This window comes from Cervus canadensis, chromosome 10 (assembly GCF_019320065.1).
Source record: "Cervus canadensis isolate Bull #8, Minnesota chromosome 10, ASM1932006v1, whole genome shotgun sequence".
NCBI lineage: Eukaryota > Metazoa > Chordata > Mammalia > Artiodactyla > Cervidae > Cervus > Cervus canadensis.
Window position 1 is genome coordinate 52,781,860 of NC_057395.1, and position 18,706 is coordinate 52,800,565.

General features: G+C 59.8%; 1 protein-coding gene across 5 annotated transcripts; it reads right to left on the reverse strand.

Moving 5' to 3' along the window:
• Window positions 1–415: 415 nt before the first annotated feature.
• Window positions 416–7,824, reverse strand: TCEA2 (transcription elongation factor A2). 5 transcript variants are annotated; one of them, XM_043479040.1, is made up of 10 exons: window positions 7,588–7,823; window positions 4,786–4,848; window positions 4,371–4,476; window positions 3,563–3,653; window positions 2,408–2,538; window positions 2,150–2,206; window positions 1,657–1,811; window positions 1,440–1,583; window positions 797–868; window positions 416–612 (listed from the first exon to the last, which is right to left on the reverse strand). In XM_043479040.1, exons 1-10 carry the CDS (start codon window positions 7,657–7,659, stop codon window positions 604–606), a joined length of 900 nt encoding a protein of 299 aa, XP_043334975.1. In that variant the 5' UTR covers window positions 7,660–7,823; the 3' UTR covers window positions 416–603. The 5 variants fall into 5 exon arrangements, with proteins under 5 accessions (XP_043334975.1, XP_043334974.1, XP_043334972.1 ...); XM_043479039.1 differs by having other exon boundaries at window positions 1,440–1,586; XM_043479037.1 differs by having other exon boundaries at window positions 416–868; window positions 1,440–1,586.
• Between the last annotated feature and the right edge of the window lie 10,882 nt (window positions 7,825–18,706).

Consider the following 18,706-nt stretch of genomic DNA (forward strand, 5'->3'; position numbering starts at 1 on the left):
GGGGTCCACCCCCATTCACACTGCCTCCACGAGCAGTGGGGCAGGGACATCCTGAAGGGTTGCAGGCAGGCACAGCTGTGGGCCCAGATTTCACCTCCCTGCATGATCCCTGGACTCTGAGCTGCAGTACCTAGAGAGGTCATGAGACCCTGGGTCCTCTGTGCACCCAAGACCGCTCCAACCAGACATTCATGCTATGCATGCCCAGCCCTGCCCCGCCATGGGCACACACTGGCTCTTTGCTCCAGGGCTGTCCCACCGGGCCAAGCCTGTGTCACCTGGTCCCAGGGAGATGGCCTGTTCCCACAGCAGTGGGGAGGGTGGGATGACAGACCAGAAGTGAGGGGATGGGGACCCAGCTTGAAGCCCAAGTTTGTGCATGGCCCACCAGGACCAATGGCTAGGGACAAAACAGTGGCAAAAAGAAACATTTAATGATTTGAGGGGAAAGGTGCGCTGCAGGTAGGACAGGGGCAGGGTGTGCTGCCTTCTGAGGGCAGGTTTCCAAGAAGCTGTGTCTGTTATCTGTCGGCAGAGGATGGGGAAAGGGCACTGGCCAGCAGAGGCCACAGCCCAAGGCTGCAGGCACACGTGCACAAGGGCTCAGCAGAACTGTAAGAAACAGACAAGAGGCAGCTGCCATATGGCCTGCAGGACCCCAGAGGGCAGGAGGCAGGGCTGGGGTCTCCATCCAACACCGTCACAGCTCCAGAGAGTCTGGGCTGGCATGGCCATCCCCAATTTCACACTTCAAACCACCACCACCAAAAACAGGACGGCCTGAGCTCACCCCTACCTTCCAGCGGTTCCCACACTCGTTGCAGACAACGAAGGTGGTCATGGGCTCATCAGAGCTGCGGGTCTGCACCTGTGGCGGGGGGAGCGTGATGGCGGGGTACCCAGCCCCAGGGCCTCAGTCACTGGCAGCTTGAGGCCCCTGGGAGCAGGACTTCCCTGGAGTCACAACCTGGGGAGCACCCCCTACATCCTCAGGCAGGGCTGGCCTCATGACACCTTGGCCCTCTTGTATGACCTGGGCTGAGCCTACCCAGCAACCCCAACCTTGGGGCCACCCCACTGCTTTCTGCTTACAGGGCCCCCTGACATCTCTTGGGGCCCCATCAGTGTCTACCTCCATGCTCAGTGTGTTCCCACTGCCACTACCGGGCACCCATCCGCCAGCAACGACACAGTTGGGCCAGGCCCCCACAACGTTAGTGACCCAGAGCACGCTATACCCAACACCGAAGGCTGCTTACTGGGGACGTCGGCAAGGAGGAGGCCCCAAGGGTGACAGCAACTTCCAGCCCCATCGGAGGCTAAAGTCAGACCCAAACCTCAGCATCTCTCACACAGCGCACCCCACGTGCACCCACGCAAGTGGGACCCAGCTGTTAGAGGAAGGGCAGGGCGGGGCCCCAGAGGTGGCCAGCACTTACCTGTGTGTAGGTGCAGTTCTTCTTTCTGCACTTGCCGCAGGTAAACAGGTCCGTCTGTGTGCCACCCGTGCGCGCCATCTGGTGCTCGCGGATGGCCTCCTTGGTCATGGCCTTGCGGATCTCCTTCAGCTCATCGCTAGCCATCTCCTAGGGCAAGGGGCACATGCTTAGCCTGCGGCCCCCCAGGGGCAGCCCCCTGCGCCCCTGGTAGGCTCACCTCTGAGGTCATGACAGCGATCTGCTGGGGCGTGATGGCGCCACACAGCACATTGCGCCGCAGGCCAGGGTTCTTGGCATCCTTGAGGTTGGAGAGGCGGCTCCGCACGCGGTTCTTGTACTTCATGTCTGTGTTTCCCACGTCCCGGAAGATACGTGCGGGCGTTTAAGGACCTGTGCCAAGGCCAACGCCCTGCCCTCCAACCCGTCCCTGGGATAGTGAGGGCCTCTCTGTGGGGACTATGTCAGAAAAGCCAGCAACACGGGTTCCAGACACTGACACATTCCTGGCTGAGGCCCAACTGCAGGCGCAGGGTCTGGGACCCAAGTCCACTGCAGGCGCGGTCGGACCCTATAGGGTCTAGGAGGGCCCCCGACTGCCCAACTTCCCTGTCCAGGGGACCACGCAGTGGCCGCCAAGGGAACTGGGCCTTAACCCTGCGACCCCCAGAAACTTCAGCCCACCCAGCACCCATCCCCCGTACAAAGGATATATTCTTCGATCTGACCCGCCAGGCACTCGCAGTCTGCACCAATGGCCACATGGTCATCTGTAAAAACGAGCCCTGGCCAATTGCCTGCCAGCTCTACCCCCCACACCTCAACCTGTGTGGGATCCCCGCCCCCAAGGGCAGCAGCAACCAGTTGGATTCAGGCCTCTGCAGGCAGGCAGGGCCCAGGCCTGGGAATGGAATGTGTGTCAGGAGCCAGGACCCTGAGGTGTGCTGCGTGGCCCCAACCCAAGCACTCACGGTCTGTCTGCAAGGCAGCAGTCAGCATCTCACGACACTTGGTTCGCACAGCGTCACAGGTGACTGGCACCGGGGGAAACGTGGTGATCCTTGGTGTCGAGGGTGTCCTGGGCAGCTCTGGCCTCTTGCGGCTGGAGAGAGGCCCGCTCGGGCCACATGCACCCCCATGAGATGCGGTCCCCAGAAAAGCCAACGTCACAGTCACGATGCCCCCAGACCTCATCTGCTCCACTCTGACAGCAGCCCACAACCCTGCCCATCTGCAGTCAGCTCCAGCGTGTCCATGCAGTCCAGCCAGAGGCAGTGAGGCTCACTGGGTGGGGCACAATCCCAGATGGGGTCTCTGCCTCAGGGAGGCCTGTAACATGGGGCCACAGTGCCCAATGCAGACTGCCAGGTGGGGCTAGGGGTCATCCAAGACCTGGTACCACTACACAGGCAGCCCTACCCCTCGCAGGTCTGGGCACCCCCTGTATCCAGCCAGCCCTCCTCTCACACCCCTACATCTCGTGACCCCATGATCTCCATGGAAGTCAGTGGAAGCAGGCAGCTTCCTGGAGGAAAAACAACACATGCAGGTGGGCGGATGAGCCCATGTCTCTACAAGGCCATGCCATGGATTCAGGGTCAGCTTTTCCTGGCCCTTGGCCACTGCTGCCCAGTGAGGTCAAGAGCACAGCTGCCTCTCAGCAACAGCCACCACCAGAGCAGCAGAGAGGCCTCATGGCTCCAGAACCTGCATCACACCACAGGCTGGGGCATCCCCAGGGAAGGAGGGACTGGCATCAACAGACACCAGGCCAAGGGGGATACCCAGAACTGGCCAGTGAGAACCACCCCTGGACTGGGCCTGGAGCCGGGGATGAGAGCAGCGGGCTCCCCCAGGCCTGCTCAAGGTGTGTGTCAGCCACATGCAGGCAGGCAGACTCAGCCTCCCCTCAGATGCTGGGGTCTGAAAAGACCCAGAGGAGTCTCTAAGGGGTCAGTGTGCAGCAAGAGGCTAACCCCAGGGAGAGTCCCTTCCAAGAAGCAGGAAGGACCAATGTGTTTTGGGGACCTCAGCTCCCCCGCCCCAGGGCTCCCAGAACTCAGCACCTTGGTCTGCCGAGAAAGCGGGGCCATGGAGGGGAGGCATGTGCCTTCTGGAAGCGCTACCTGGGGTCCTGGGCCTCGGAGGCCTCCTTGGAGGACGACGTGGGCAGAGACCCGCCCCTCCTCCGCTCCCGGGCTTTGGCGTCTGAAGCATCTACAGGTGCCAGGAAAGAAGGAAGGGTTGGCCGGGAGAAGGCAGACCAGGAGGGCAGCACAGGGCCAGCGAGGAGGGCAGACCACCACCAAGGCATAGCCCCAGCCCTCGGACCCTGCCTTCAACCCCAGCTTCCTGCTAACGACCAGGGTCCTCTCTCCCCAGCCAAGGAAGGTCCTGGAAAGGCCTCCTAAGTACAGCAACTCTCCGCAGAGTGACAGCCCCCAGAGATGGAGCCCAGGACATGCACCTCTCTTTCCTGAGGGTTTGGACAGAGCCCAGGAGGAGCTGGGAAGGGAGGGGCACCGCGGGGTCCAGTGGTGGCATCCCAGTCACCCCACAGCCCCACTTCCTCTGAGTGGCTGCAGACCACCCCCCATCCTCCTCCTCTTAAACCCATGTCCTTCCTACCTGTTCCTCCTCCACCTCCCCTCCAAGCTCTCCTCCCTCAGGTCCGGGGCTGCCCCCTGGCTGCCCTGACACTTTCCCACGTGACCTCCCCCAGCTCTGTCAGGTCCCCCTCCAGGGCTCAGAGCAGCCCCCCTCCACCTCTCCCCTCCCTCCTCATGGAGCCCCTCTCCTCCTGGTGCTTCCTAGACTGTTCACTCCCTGCTCCAGGACAGCACGGCCAGCACCCTACCCAGTGGTACCCAGCGAGGGGCCAGAGTCTTGGGTGCCCCTTGCCCCCAAACTCAGCCCAGGCTGCTTGACCCGTACCCAGGAGCTTCTTCCAGGACTTGATGAGGGACTTGGCTAGTGTGACGACCTCCTCGTCCGAGCTCTGCTTCCGCAGGGCATTGACGGACATGCCAACACGGGTGGACTGCAAGGCAAGCGGCCAGGCTGGGGGCAGCGGGCAAACCCTCCCCACAGACCCACGGTGACTCCCACAGGGCAAGGCTAGGGACCAGTGAGGGGAGGGGGCGCCCTTCCTGAGGGTGACCATTCCATCTGCACAAGCGTCAGTGAGGGACACCGTTGGTTTCTCTTGAATGCCCATTCCTATCTCATGGAGCAACAGAGAAAGGCAGGGACCATTTCCTCAGGGGCAAGGATTCATGCCAGCCGAGGGCAGGGCAGGGGCAGGAAGCCCTGCCAGATGCTGGGAGCTGGGGGGCTCACGGGGCCCTACCTGCAGCAGATGCAGTGTGACAGGCATGGCCTTCAGCTCCCGCAGCAGGTCCATGGCTCCCTCCTGGAAGAAGGGAGGACCCACATAAATGACTCTCAGCTCTTGGTGGGTGAGCCCACCTCATCCTACACATGAGGGTTGGGGGAACAAACACAGGAAGTGACAATTTGGAGACCCACCTGGGTCAGATGCCCCGGGAACGCAGGCACAATAAGAAGCGGCTTTGCACTTAATCCCAACCCACCACCACAGGGCCAACAGCGGAAAGGGCCACAGCCCTCCCTGGCAGGGGCGCCACACCAGGAAGAAACACAGCCCTGAGAAGTGCCCACTCCTGCCTGGTCCCATGTCCCCTACCTACGTAACTCTGGCAGCCTCTCCCGGGCGCCCCTTGCTGAGGCCAAGACCTCAGGAGCCTCTGCTCTCCTCACATGAACCCCCACACCCTACTCACTCCCTCCAGCCGTGTCACCTCGCCTGGCCCAACAGAGCCCTGTCTCCCTTCTCTGACCAGCACTCTCGCCCACGTCTGCTTCCTCCAGGGCGCACACATGAGCCACATGACGCCACGGCAGACAGCTCCCTGGGGCCCTTCAGGACCTCTGGCCCTGCAGCTTCCACCACCAGCCACCCACCTGCCCCCATCTCTTCATAGAGCTCTGCTGAAACCACAGCTCTGTAGTGAGGGGGAGGCCTTGCACCACCCCAGCCGCTCTGGGCTTTGCCGTCCTCCACAGAAGCCTCAGGGAAGCCACCAGTGAGGTTTCACGTGTGTGTGTCTCTCTGAGGACGTGGGGGAGGCAGCCACCCAAGGCAGCCTAGCTGTGGGAGGGGCACAGCCTGCGCCTCCCCAGTCTGGATGGCATCTCTGCTCAGGCTGCAGCCTCCCCCTCATCACCCCTGCAGAGTCCAGCCCCGTGGTAAGCTCCTCACAGGGGACAAATGGTCACCAGAGACAAGGGCACAGTGCAACTCAGCAATCATCTTCCCCAAAATGGAGCCCCAGGCTGCAGGAGACCAGCTTGCTGATGCCTCCAGGGAAGCATAAAACAGGATTCCCAGTCGTGACCCCCTGCTCCCCAAAGGGCCCTGAAGGCACTAGGACCCACCAGAAGTCTCTGCTGGCTCTCACTCACCAGTCCATGGTGCCTCAAACCTCCTCACGCCCTTCCCAGTCCACATCTGTCCCCCCTCCTCATTTTCCCCTGGGCTGCCATCCACGCAGTGCACCACCTAGGTGTCCCCTCCTCTAGCCCTGCCTAGCCCACCCAGTCCCCCGTGGATCCCATGACCCATCTCTGCCCCGACCTGGGGGGCATTTGTTTCGTCTCCTCTGGGGAAAGCAACTTTTTTCTCTTGGCATCTCTGGAAACAGCCATAGATGTTCCCACATCCCTGCTCTGGGCTGCCCACCACCTCCCAGGGGTGTGAACATTGTGCAGGGTTTGGGGATGAGGCAGTGTTGCTTGATGGATGAATGATAGCATGGAAACCAGGCCCCTTCACCGCCTGGGTGGAGAACCCTGTCCAAAGACCGACTCAACCATGCTCAGCCCAAAAGCCAGCCCCAAACCACCAGTGAAGGCACACAGCCCTGGGGTGGTTGGGCAGGCATCTTAAGCCCCGAGCTGAACCTCCCCCACAACTCCCATTACCACTCGCCCACCCCAAGAGCTGAGTCTGGGGAGAGAGCAGATTTTGTTTATTGAGCCTCTCTAGGAGCAGCAGGACCCCCTCCACCCCTAGAGGCAGGTACCACCCACCAAAGATGCTTCCTGTGAGCATAGGCAGGTCACCTAGGCCCAAAACTGAGAGGGGCCTGGAACTGGAGGCCCATCTGCTAGCCCCTCTGAGTCCCAGCTCAGTTTTTCCCAAAGGTTCACTGGCCTAGGGACAACGGAGGACCTGCCCCACAGCGACCATGGCCGGCTGGAGTCTGACGCCCCGCGATTCCCAGGGCAGGCTCAGGGCCTCCTAGAGCTCTTTCCAGAGGTGTCTACGCATTTACCCACTCCCCAGGAGCTGCTGGCTGAGCCATGGCTATGGAAGGGAAAGAATTTATTAGGGCAACCTGATTCTTGGGCGACTGAACAGACAAGGAAAGAAAAGGCCTTCCCACCCAAGAAAGCCCTCTGGCCGGCTGGCTGGAGAAATGAGACGTCGGGGCCGCCGCAGCCCCAGACCAGGCAGAGGCAGGGGAGGCGCCACAGCTCCAGGGAACAAGGGGTCCAATCTCACACTCCAAACTCTTGAAGGCGGAGAAAGGATGTGGGAGACCTAAGGTGGGACAGAGGGCTCTGAGTCGGGGTGGGCCTTGGCGGGGAGTTCTGGGGGACTGCGAGGATGCCCAGGATGGGGAGGAGGAAGGCCAAGGCGGCGGGCGGCCAGTCAGGGCTGTACAGGCCCGGACTTCAGCGAGGCCTGGAGGGGCGGGGCCGAGGAGGGTCTCCGCCAGCCCGGCCTCCCGAGGGGGTCTGGAGTGAGGGGTGGAAGCGGGCGAATCCCAGGCCTGCGGGGTCTCAGCCTGACAGTTGGGGTCTGAGTCCAAAGCGGGTGGTTCCCGGGACAAGGTCCAGGTCGGATCGCGGCCTCTGCCGTGGGTGCGAGGTGAAGGGTAGGGCTGGCCCAGAATGGGGGTCTCGGCCTCTGGCGGGGGTCTCCCCGCGTCCTGAGAGTCTCTGCCAGGGCGGAGCCTCGTCCTGCCCTTCGAATGGTCACCGCGACCCTGACGGGGGCTCGGCAGGCTCGGCGGGGGCTCGGCGGGGCGGGGGTCCCGGGGTCCTGACGGCCCGCGCCCCTCACCGCGCTCTTCTTGGTCACCATCTTGTCCAGCCTCCGGGCGATCCGCGCTATCTCCTCCTCCTTGCCCATCATCGCCTCGGGGGCAGCGCCCCCAGCGCCCGCCGTGCCAGCCTCAGCCTCCCGGCCCGGACCCCGGCCACGGCCGCCGCAGCCTCCCGCACCCTCCGCAGTAGACGCAGCCCCGCCACGGGCGGGAGACCCTCCGTTCAAACCCCCGGCCCCCGCGACGCCCCGCTGCATCTTGGGACATGTAGTTCCCGCTCCCGCGCACCCTGCGCGAGCCGCCCCGCTCCCGACCACAACTCCCAGGAGCCAGGTAGGCGCGCAAGGCATCCAGGGAAGTGTAGTTCTGACGCAGGCCGCCGCCCGAGGCCTGCGGAACAGGAGGACTCAGTCTCACTAGCACACGCGCTGGCCGGTTAGTCGGCGGAGGGCGCTGCGGCAGCGCGGGACCCGGCCGTGCGTAAGGGCCGCAGCTCCGAACGCTGCACTTTCCTCCAGACACCGCGCGGGGGCGACCCGGGTCCGACTGCAAGAAGCCGCTAAAGCACGCTGGGGTCGGTCCCCTCCCCACCCCTTGAGACCTCCTTCGCCACCTTCTTCAGTCTGGGGCCCACTGCCCGATCTCAGTCCTGCGCGGACCCCCTGAGCGCTCTGGTTAGAATTGTGGTCTCGGGAACCCTGGAGGCTTCAGTCAATCAGTTCAGTCGCTCAGTCCTGTCCGACTCTTTGCGACCCAATGGACTGCAGCACGGCAGCCCCCCTGTCCATCACCAACTCCCAGAGTTTACCCAAACTCATGTCCATTGAGTCGGTGATGCCATCCAACCATCTCATCCTCTATCGTCCCCTTCTCCCGCCTTCAATCTTTCCCAGCATCAGGGTCTTTTCAAGTGAGTCAATTCTTCACATCAGGTGGCCAAACTATTGGAATTTCAGTTTCAGCATCAGTCCTTCCAATGAATATTCAGGACTGATTTCCTTTAGGATTGACTGGTTGGATCTCCTTCCAGTCAAGGGACTCTCAAGACTCTTCTCCAACACCACAGTTCAAAAGCATCAATTCTTCAGTGCTCAGCTTTCTTTATAGTCCAACTCTCACATCCATACATCACTACTAGAAAAACCATAGCTTTGACTAGACGGACCTTTGCTGGCAAAGTAATGTCTCTGCTTTTTAATATGCTGTCTAGGTTGGTCCTAACTTTTCTTTCAAGGAGCAAGCGTCTTTTAATTTCATGGCTGCAGTCACCATCTGCAATGATTTTGGAGCCCAAAAAAATAAAGTCTCTCACTGGTTCCCCATCTATTTGCCATGAAGTGATGGAACCAGATGCCATGATCTTACGTTTTCTGAATGTTGAGTTTTAAGCCAACTTTTTCACATTCCTCTTTCCGTTTCATCAAGAGGCTCTTTAGTTCTTCACTTTGTGCCATAAGAGTGGTGTCATCTGCATATCTGAGGTTATTGATATTTCTCCCAGCAATCTTCATTACAGCTTTTGTTTCATCCAGCCCAGCATTTCTCATGATGCACTCTGCATATAAGTTAAATAAGCAGGGTGACAATATACAGCCTTGACGTACTCCTTTCCCTATTCGGAACCAGTCTGTTGTTCCATGTCCAGTTCTAACTGTTGCTTCCTGACCTGCATACAGATTTCTCAAGAGGCACGTCACGTGGTCTGGTATTCCCATCTCTTGAAGAATTTTCCAGTTTGTTGTGATCCACACAGTCAAAGTCTTTGGCATAGTCAATAATGCAGAAATAGATGTTTTCTGGAGCTCTCTTGCTTTTTCGATGATCCAGCGGATGTTGGCAATTTGATCTCTGGTTCTCTACCTTTTCTAAATCCAGCTTGAACATCTGGAAGTTCACGGTTCACGTACTGGTGAAGCCTGGCTTGGAGAATTTTGAGCATTACTTTAGTAGAGTGTGAGATGAGTGCAATTGTGCAGTAGTTTGAGCATTCTTGATTGAAGGTGAAACTCCAATACTTTGGCCACTTGATGTGAAGAGCTGACTCATCTGAAAAGACCCTGATGCTGGGAAAAACTGAGGGTGGGAGGAGAAGGGGACGACAGAGGATGAGAGGGTTGGATGGCATCACCGACTCAATGGACATGAGTTTGGGTAAACTCTGGGAGTTGGTGATGGATAAGGAGGCCTGGCATGCTGTGGTTCATGGGGTCACAAAGAGTCAGACACGACTGAGCGACTGAACTGAACTGAACTAAACTTGAGCATTCTTTGGCATTGCCTTTTTTGGGGATTGGAATGAAAACTGACCTTTTCCAGTCATGTGGCCACTGCTGAGTTTTCCAAATTTGCTGGCATATTGAGTGCAGCACTTTCACAGCATCATCTTTTAGGATTTGAGATAGCTCAACTGGAATTCCATCACCACCACTAGCTTTGTTCGTAGTGATGCTTCCTAAGGCCCACTTGACTTCACATTCCAGGATGTCTGGGTCTAGGTGAGTGATCATACCATCGTGATTATCTGAGTTGTGAAGATCTTTTTTGTATACTTCTTCTGTGTATTATTGCCACCTCTTAACATCTGCTGCTTCTGTTAGGTCCATACCATTTCTGTCCTTTATCGTGCCCATCTTTGCATGAAATGTTCCCGTGGTATCTCTAATTTTCTTGAAGAGATCTCTAGTCTTTCCCATTCTATTGTCTTCCTCTATTTCTTTGCACTGATCACTGAGGAAGGCTTTCTTATCCCTCCTTGCTATTCTTTGGGACTCTGCATTCAAATGGGTATATCTTTTCTTTTCTCCTTTGCTTCTTGCTTCTCTTCTTTTCACAGCTATTTGTAAGGCCTCCTCAAACAGCCATTTTGCTTAATCCCCAGCACTTTATCCTGGTTTGTCCTGGGGAGAAATCAGATGGTGTCTGGCCTCGAGGCTGGCTCCCTAACAGTGGTGACCCAGACCCTGCCCCAACTGGTGCCTCTGCTAAGGTTGAGTTGCTGTCTGGCATGAACCCTTCTTTACAGCACAGGTGATGCTTCTGAGAGGGCTTTCTTGATCCTCTCCTTGTGACTCTAGTGTTAGGGACCAGAAGCTGTTTGTCAGACATACATCTGACAAACATCATACATCAGCAGTGCTTTGCTGTATGCTGACCATATGGGTTGACACTCTCTCCCCTGTGCTCCAGGTTTGTCAGAAGCCATGGCTGAGCTCAGCATGTCCAGAGGGAGGGCCCTACCCATGTCTTCAAGGCCCCTGGCACCTGCCTAACCCCATCCAGTGCCGGGCTTTGAGTGAAGGAGGCTTCCAATGTGCGGCTGGGTTGGACATTTTAAGCCACAAAGACTCAAGCATGACCTCTGAGCTGGTTAAGAAGGAAGAGCCTTGCCCCTTATCCCCCAGGGTGGGTGGGGTCTGGGGGTTTTGTCCTTTGCCCTCAAATGGCAGAGGTACAGGCCTCCCAGCCAGCCAGGTAGATACTGAACATTGGGCACCCAGAGGAGGGCAGAGACTTGAGGAATTGGGGGCTGTATTACAGGGGTTTGGAGTTTGTCCCCCAGCCATTGACCATATCCAAGCTGCTAAAAGGGACAGGGGTGACCACAAGTCAGGGGCCAACTAGGGGGATGGGGGAGATGGAAACAGGGCAGGTCTGTGAGCTGAGGAGGGAGACTGGGCCAGGTGGGAGGGAGAATAGGACAGGGTCTCAACCTGGGAGTCAGAGGCCATCCCCTGGCAGAAAAGAAACCCCATAGGAAAGGCTCCCAGTCGCCTCTGCATTGCTCTCCAAGGGATGCGTACTGTCCCTTCAGTTACGAATTAAGCCGTGAACATCTCACAGCAGGGCCAACTGACCACAGCACAAACTAGAGCCCCTTCATGTCTCAGCCACCGTGCTGATGCCCCCAGCATCCTGCCACGCTCACTGCCGCCCTGAACTGCTGCAATAAAGAAGCGCTTGGGTTCTATAGCCCACATTTTAGAAAATAATTTGCTGTCTTTCAGTGTAATTGTTTCCATGGTAAACCCGGGCTCTTACTTTGGGACAGGGAGACAAGAAGGGGCTGTCAGCTGAGCACAAGGGCCCTGCCCCAGCTCAGTCAGAGAGGAAAACCCAGATGGCCCACCTCAGGCCCTCCTCCTACTACCTCTGGCAAGGACCAGAGACAGCTCATGAGGAGCCAGGCATGTCTCAGAGGCTCTTGACTGAGGCCACCAAGGCTGTGGACGAAGGGAGACCAAGACGCCAGTGATCAGGAGGTGTGGGAGGAGGGCGGGTGATTGGGAAGAGTGGACAGGCAAGTGGGGGTGGGTGACAGGGGAGGTGGGAGCTTTCCCGCTGGACCTGGGGACCACAGCCCTTTGCCCCATGACGGGAGCCCTGAACCCTGAAAAGGTGCAGTCCCATATGGAAGCCACCACCACAGGGGTAGGAGTGTGACCCCATGCAGGGTCCAGGCCTGGACCTGTCTTGTGGCCTGCAGGCCCCACGATGAGCAGAGGCCTCTAGGTGGCGGGAGTGAGCCACAGATGGCCTGTGGGCCAGGCCCCTCCACCCCGACCCCTGCCAGGCCAGGAGGTCCAGTTGGTTCTGGCCACAACCATGAAGCAGCCCAGGTGAGACTGTGGTTAGTCCTGGAGAGAGACACTCATCTATGGGTTGTGTGGGTGAGTCCCACTCTGGCCAGGGCTCAAGCTGGAGTAGTAGTGACTGACTAACCCCCAAACCCCTGACTCTCCATCCTAGAAGTCCCTGGTCCCCTTGTTCATGACCCCTAGAACCTTTCTCAGGACAGTCACCATCCACCCAAGACCCCTTGGACCCTACTGAATCTTGGGAACTTCCTCCTCCAGGGAATCTGCCCCAGCAAGCTGCCTGGGCCCCAAGATCCTCCCATACCCCACCTCCTCCCCTCCCCAGAAAGCTGTGCCTGCAGGGTGACCTCAGCATCATGACGTGAACCTGGCTGTACCCAGAGCAGGGTACTCACTGAGGCCCCAGACCCCACATCCTTTTTGCTGTATCTGGGGTGTTGGCACACAACCCAAGTCACGTGGGGGTTGTGTCCCATCCTGCAGGGGTCTTGCACACTTGACCCCTTTATGGGGAGAGACTCATGGGTCTGCCCATAGGAGCCCTACTCTGTGGGGAGCCTGGCCTGTCCCGGGGGCTCTGTGGGCAGATGCAGCCCTGACAGCAGCTTGGGGACACCCCAACAACACTTCAAGGTCTATCGCACACAGACGGGCTGCACTATTGGCCCAGAGGCCTGTCCCTCCCCCATCCTCAGACCACGGAAACATCGGAAGCTCAGGCCATTTATTTTTCTATTTGTGTCCCCACGCTTGCCCGCCCAGAGCCGGCCATGACCCCCGCAGGTCGAATCCTGCTTCCCTTCTGGCTGGGGCAGGGGCCTCGGTGGGAAGCCCAGTGCTGCCAAACTCACACGGAGCCCCCTCCCCTTTCCCATGGCCACATGGGTCGGGCAGGGAGATGCCGCAGTCCCAGAAACCCCCACTCCCTCTGCCGTGCTGTGGGCAGTGCTTCCCTGACCCTGGTGCCCAGCTGTTTCTGCACTTTATTCCACCAGGCCCTCCAGCCCATCCGTGGGCCACAGTGCTCTGACCCCAGACAGTCCCATTCAGGCCTCCCTCAGGTCCTGGCCTCTGAGCTCAGGCAGGGCGGTGACCAGGGACCAGGTCCAGCCTGAGTCCTCCATCCTGCATGCCAGTGCACATCTCATCTGGCCAGTGCTTTCTCTGGGCCTCAGTCTCCTGGTCTGCAGAATGGGAAGAAGCACCACCCCCAGCAGCCTCTCCTGGAAAGTCCCAGCCCCTCCCAGGGATTGGCCCAGGCCCAGCTCCCTCCCCCAGAAGCAGGACTTTGGGGAGGCAGGAGGCACCCCCCAGAGGCCAGCAGCAGAGGCCCTGGCGGCCTGCTCCAGGTTCGCTCTAACAATGCGCTTCCCCCACACAATTCCCAGAAACACCGCCCTCCCTGCCCTGCCAGCCCGCCAAACTGGCGGCCACTCCACCCTCCCCCTCCCCAGGGGCCTCAGCAGCAGCAGGGTCAGGGGCCCTGATGAAAGCAGAAGGTCTAACTCACAGGGGTCCCCAAGGCAGTGCCTCCCAGGGGTCCAGGCACACCAGCCCTGCCCTGGGGGAGAGAGACAAAGAAAATTCCTTTGGGACAGCAGACCAGCGGGCCCAGGAGCCAGGCCCCATTCCCAGAGCGACCTCTGCCTTCTCTGCGGGTGGAGAGGTGGTGAGTACTTCCTTCTGCCTGCACTGGGCCACCTCCACACAGCAGCGTGGAGTGGAGAGCTAAGTCCGGTCACTCTGCTCCTCTGCTCAAAACTTTCCCAAGCCCCCATGTCTTCTTCAGAGAAGGAAGCAAGACTCTCCAGGCCTCCCACAGCCCTGGTCCCCTCTCCTGCACATGCCTGCCGCAGGGCCTTTGCACATACTATTTCCTCTACACAGAACACTCTTCCCCATGTGTCCCTTCATTGCGTTCACGTAGTCTTCAGGGTTGGCTCCACAGTCCCCTCCTGAACGGACAAGCAGTGAGCACCCTGACACAGACCCTCTCTCCTCCACAGCCTAGCACCCTGGATTCTGACTTTTTGTGGATTTGTTGATTTGTCTGTCTCTCCAACAGAATGGAAACTCCCCACAAGCAGCGCTTGGGTCTGTTTTGTTCACGGCTACACTACTATCTCCTGGAACAGGGCTTGACCTGTTCAGGTGGGTCAGTGACCAATGGGTGGATGGATGGGTGACTCCTGAGCCTGAGAGAGAAGGGGCAGCTAGTCCCCAAGACACAGGCCTGCCTCCTAGCCCAGCTGGCAGCCACAATCGGTTGGACCATCAGAGCCATTTGTTACCAAGGCCAGGGCTTCAGTAGAAAAGAAACACACAGTGGCACTGCCCACCAGGCCCCGGGGGCCAGTGACCACCTGGAGGGCTTGGCTTCTCCTTCCATGCTTCCCAGGGCAAATGAGGACTGTCATTGGAGCCTGGCAGGAGAGAAGAGGGGCTGGGCCAGCCCAGGGCAGGGCAGACACAGGGTGGGGGTTCAGGATACCCAGGTGTGTCAACACACAGACCCCAAGGCAGGGCACACAGAGAGCCCATCTCTGTCCCATCAAGAGTCTCCAGGGAACCAGGGCACCAGTCCTGTATCACCCGGGCCTGGGGTGCCGAGGTCTAAGCAAAGACGCCTTCCCAGCGGCTGCCTGAGCCCGGACTGACTGGCATGGGGGCGGAGCCAAGGGCAGAGCAATAGGCCTGGCAGGCTAGCTGTGCCGGACAACTGGACAGACAGAGTGTCTGGCGCCTGCTCAGCCAGGCTGGCCCTCCGCTCTCTCCTCGCAGCTGTGGCCTTCCTTCCTGAGCTGGTGTTTCCTGGCTCCTCCCTGCTGTTGCTATGGAAACTGAGAGCAGCCTGGGGGCTCCCCCTGCCCCCCCGCCTGGTTCCCACGGAGCCCCCGCTGAGCACCAAGAGAGGCCCACACAGAATGCAGGACACTGGAGAACAACCATGGCCACAATGCCCCAGGGATCGCCCTGCTTGGGACCCCAGCTCTCATCCAGCACAGCGCCCCTGCCGGACCCCAACACCTGGGACATCCACAAAAGTGATCTATCAGGATCGGCCACAGCCCATTTGCCCCCCCCATGAGGCCACCATCACAGAAGACTCCTCACACAGGCTACATTCGGTGCCCCCCCCAACTCACAAGTCCCCTTCAACCCAGAGAAGCCCCCCACCCACTTGGTCCTGCTAGTCTGAAGCACTCAGGGGCAGACCCAACCCCAGCACCACAGCCCTGGGACCTGCAGGGGTGCCATTCTCCCACATGCCCCACAAGCACCCCCACGAGCACACTGACCCTAAGTTCCTAGACCACCCAGCTCTAACCAGGACTTCTAGGTCCCCACGACAGGACAGTGGCAAATCGTGCCCTGACCCCAGCACTCCTGAGACACTGCCCTGTGAGTGTGAGCACCACGCCAGCTCCCTCGCACCCCCATGGCCCTCTGCACACCAGGACTGAGAGCAGGAAGGTATGGGCTGGACAAGCCAGCCACCCCAAGCCTGAGCTCCAGCCACCCCCAGGATTAGGCCTGCTGCTGGACGAGTCATGCATGCACACGGGGAGTGTGCCCACTTGGTTCTAGCCATCGGGTGGCCTCCCCACCCCCATCCAGCCTTTGGGGCAGCTTCAAGGATGAACAGAAGGATCTGGGCCAGGCCTGAGCCCTGGTCTCCAGGACCACAAGGCCAGGCCTGCACAGGGTGACCTGGCTCCAAAGCCCGGGAGTCAGGAGACCAGAGACCTCTCCACCTGGACCCATAACTGATGGGGACCCTGCTCCCACCCTCCAGGAGCAGGGAAGTCCTGCCCCTAAGGACTCAGTAATTGGTCCCAGCCCTGCTCCCGCTCCTGCAGCAATCCAGGCCTGGGCGGCTAGGAGCCTGTGAGGTCTATGCCCCGGGCAGTGCCTGGGAGGTCCGCCACCCCCAGAGCCCAGCCAATCTCCCACTCAGAGGCACTGAGGGGATTACCCAGAATCCCTTGCAGGCTTTGCCCAGGGCCTAGGGGTCCAGTCCAGGCTGAGAGAGGGAGCGGGTGGAGGGCCAGGAAGGCAGAGGCCACTGGACGCCCAGGCCAGCCCCCGCTCACAGAACAAGCTTGCCCGCCATCCCACCTCCTGTCTGGGGAGACAGGGGGTTGCAGACAGGACCTCCCAAAGTGGGCAGCAGCAGACTTGGACCAGGTGGGTCCTGGAGACACAGGAACACCCTCAGACTGTGGATGGACTGGGGGCCATAGCTTGGTGGCCGGAGAAGTCTTTGGGAACTCCTCCTCCGGTGGATGTCCAGGGCCAGACCTCCACTCCCCGCAGGACCTCATCTTCTATGGCAGAGTCCAGTCTCTTCCCCACACCCAGGCAGACAGACACACATGGACACACAGACCACACACAGACACACACCTCTGATGCCCAACTGGTCACACCCACGACAGCCCTTCCACAGCCCTGGGGCGTATCCCCAGCCCTGAGGCTCCAAGGTCAGGGCCACCCTGACTGCAGCTTCCACCCCACTGTTTTCCCATCTGGATGGTGGGCCAGAGCTAATGTCAGCCTTGCCAGGCAGCACAAACAGGAGGCGAGCCTGACACTGAGGAGGTAGGGGTTACCCCAGGAGGCTCTCCCCTGCCTTGCTGAGCCCCAGCCCACAGGATGTGACAGCCGGACACCTGAATCCTGGAGCTCAGCCAAGAGGGAGGGCCAATGTCTGGCGCCAGGCAAAGCAGCCCTCCTGGGGGGTGGGGCCCTGGTGGTGAGGTAATTCTGGCCAGGGAGCTCCCAGCAGCTTGAGCTGCTCAGCTCTCAAGGGCTGCAGGGGCCCAAGCAGGGCCCTGAGGGAGCCGAAAATCCACAAGGTCAGGGGCTGGAGTGGAGGAACCAGAAGCCACCTTCCCAAGCCCAGTGGTGATCAGCTCAGACTCCTGCTGCTCAGGCTGAGCCAGGCCCTTGACCCAAGACCACACCCAGAAGGCTGCAGGGAGATGTCACCTCTGCCAGATGCTGGTCCCATGGACCCATCCTTCATCCCCAAGTCTTCCTCACATGTCTCTTCTCCCAACCCCAGTCCACCCACATTGGTCAAAGGGAAACTGGCACCTCTGGGAGAGGTTGTACACCCATCCACCCTCAGGCCCCCCATTCTTGCCTATCTCCCAGGAAAAGCCAGTCTTCCCCCCAGACCCAAGGGGACCCCATCAACTGTCTCCAGTCCATCAGCATGCGCTCGGTGTCCATGAATTAGGCGCCAGAGCCTGGGAGATGGAAACCTGATAGGAGCCACCGAGCCTGCACTGATGGGATACACACCCAACTGACCTCATGGTGGAGGACCCCCGTGGGGGTGCTGGCCTCTCCGCAGGACAGCTCAGGAGCAACCGCTTGTGGGAGCTGTCAGACCCACAGGGGACCTGCCCCCTCATAAGCCCTGACTGTGGCCTAGAGGGACTACCAGATCCAGGAGTTCTGGCCACCCACAGCTAGGATCACTGTCACCTGAGGTCACATACCATGGAGCTCTCAACACATGGGATGGGACTCCTGTGAGGTAGTGGAGCTATAGAGCTCCCAGACTGCCAGTGGATGTGCAGGAGGGAAAACTTATCCTACAACCACCCCCCCACACACTCACAGCCCCCTAGAACCACCCTCAGCATGGGGGCAGGGAAGCAGCCTGCCTGGGGGACACCTCTCAGGGTCTGGGAACCCAGACACCCTCTGGAAGGCGTGGGAGGGGACTTCAAGGAGGCTGGCAGCTCCTCTGGACACCCTCAGGGGTCTGATGGCCCAGGGGAAGGGCCCTCCTCTTGCCACCTGTCCCAGCCTCACTCCTGCAGCAGCACTGGCCTGGCCGACTGGACTGGGCAACCAGCTATTACAACTGGTCAATCAGGCCCTGGGGAAGGGGATGAGGCGCGGGGCTCCAAGCACTGGACTCCTTCCCTTGCTCTGCTATAGATGCCAGCCACCTACCCTCTCCTCCAGGTACTCAGCTGCTGCGGTTTGCCGATTTTCCAGCGCTTGCGAGCAGGGTGGGGGACACGGTGAACATCTCCCTTAATCCCATGAACAGACCTGGGGAGCGGTGGGGAGGAGGGAGGCTCAGAGTTCCCAGAACTCCAAGTTCCACATGTTGGTGAAGGACGAGTGAGCAGTGATGCCCTGGGTTACTCAAAGCAGCTCCCTCAAGACACAAAGCGCTTTTCCCAAGGTGAACTTCCCTTGGAGTCAGAATCTGCTGGGAAGGCAGCCGCCCCCGCCTCCAGTTCCTGCCCGGGGGTCTGATTCTTAAAGTCTGACAGCCCCCACAAGGCCGCCCCCTGCCAAGCTTCGGGCCACATCAGCCGCTCTCTCCCATTCAGAGGGGGTCTCTCTTTCAGAGGGGGTGCGGGGGGCCCCACTTCGAGGAGGCCACGGCAGAATCTCGCCCCGCGGAGAAGAAAGGGAGCCCCCGGGAGGAGGGGGGCGGCCCCGGCCCGCCCAGGCCCGCCCTGTCCGCCACGCCGCCCATTGGCCCCCGCGCTGCTATATCTGGGCGCCC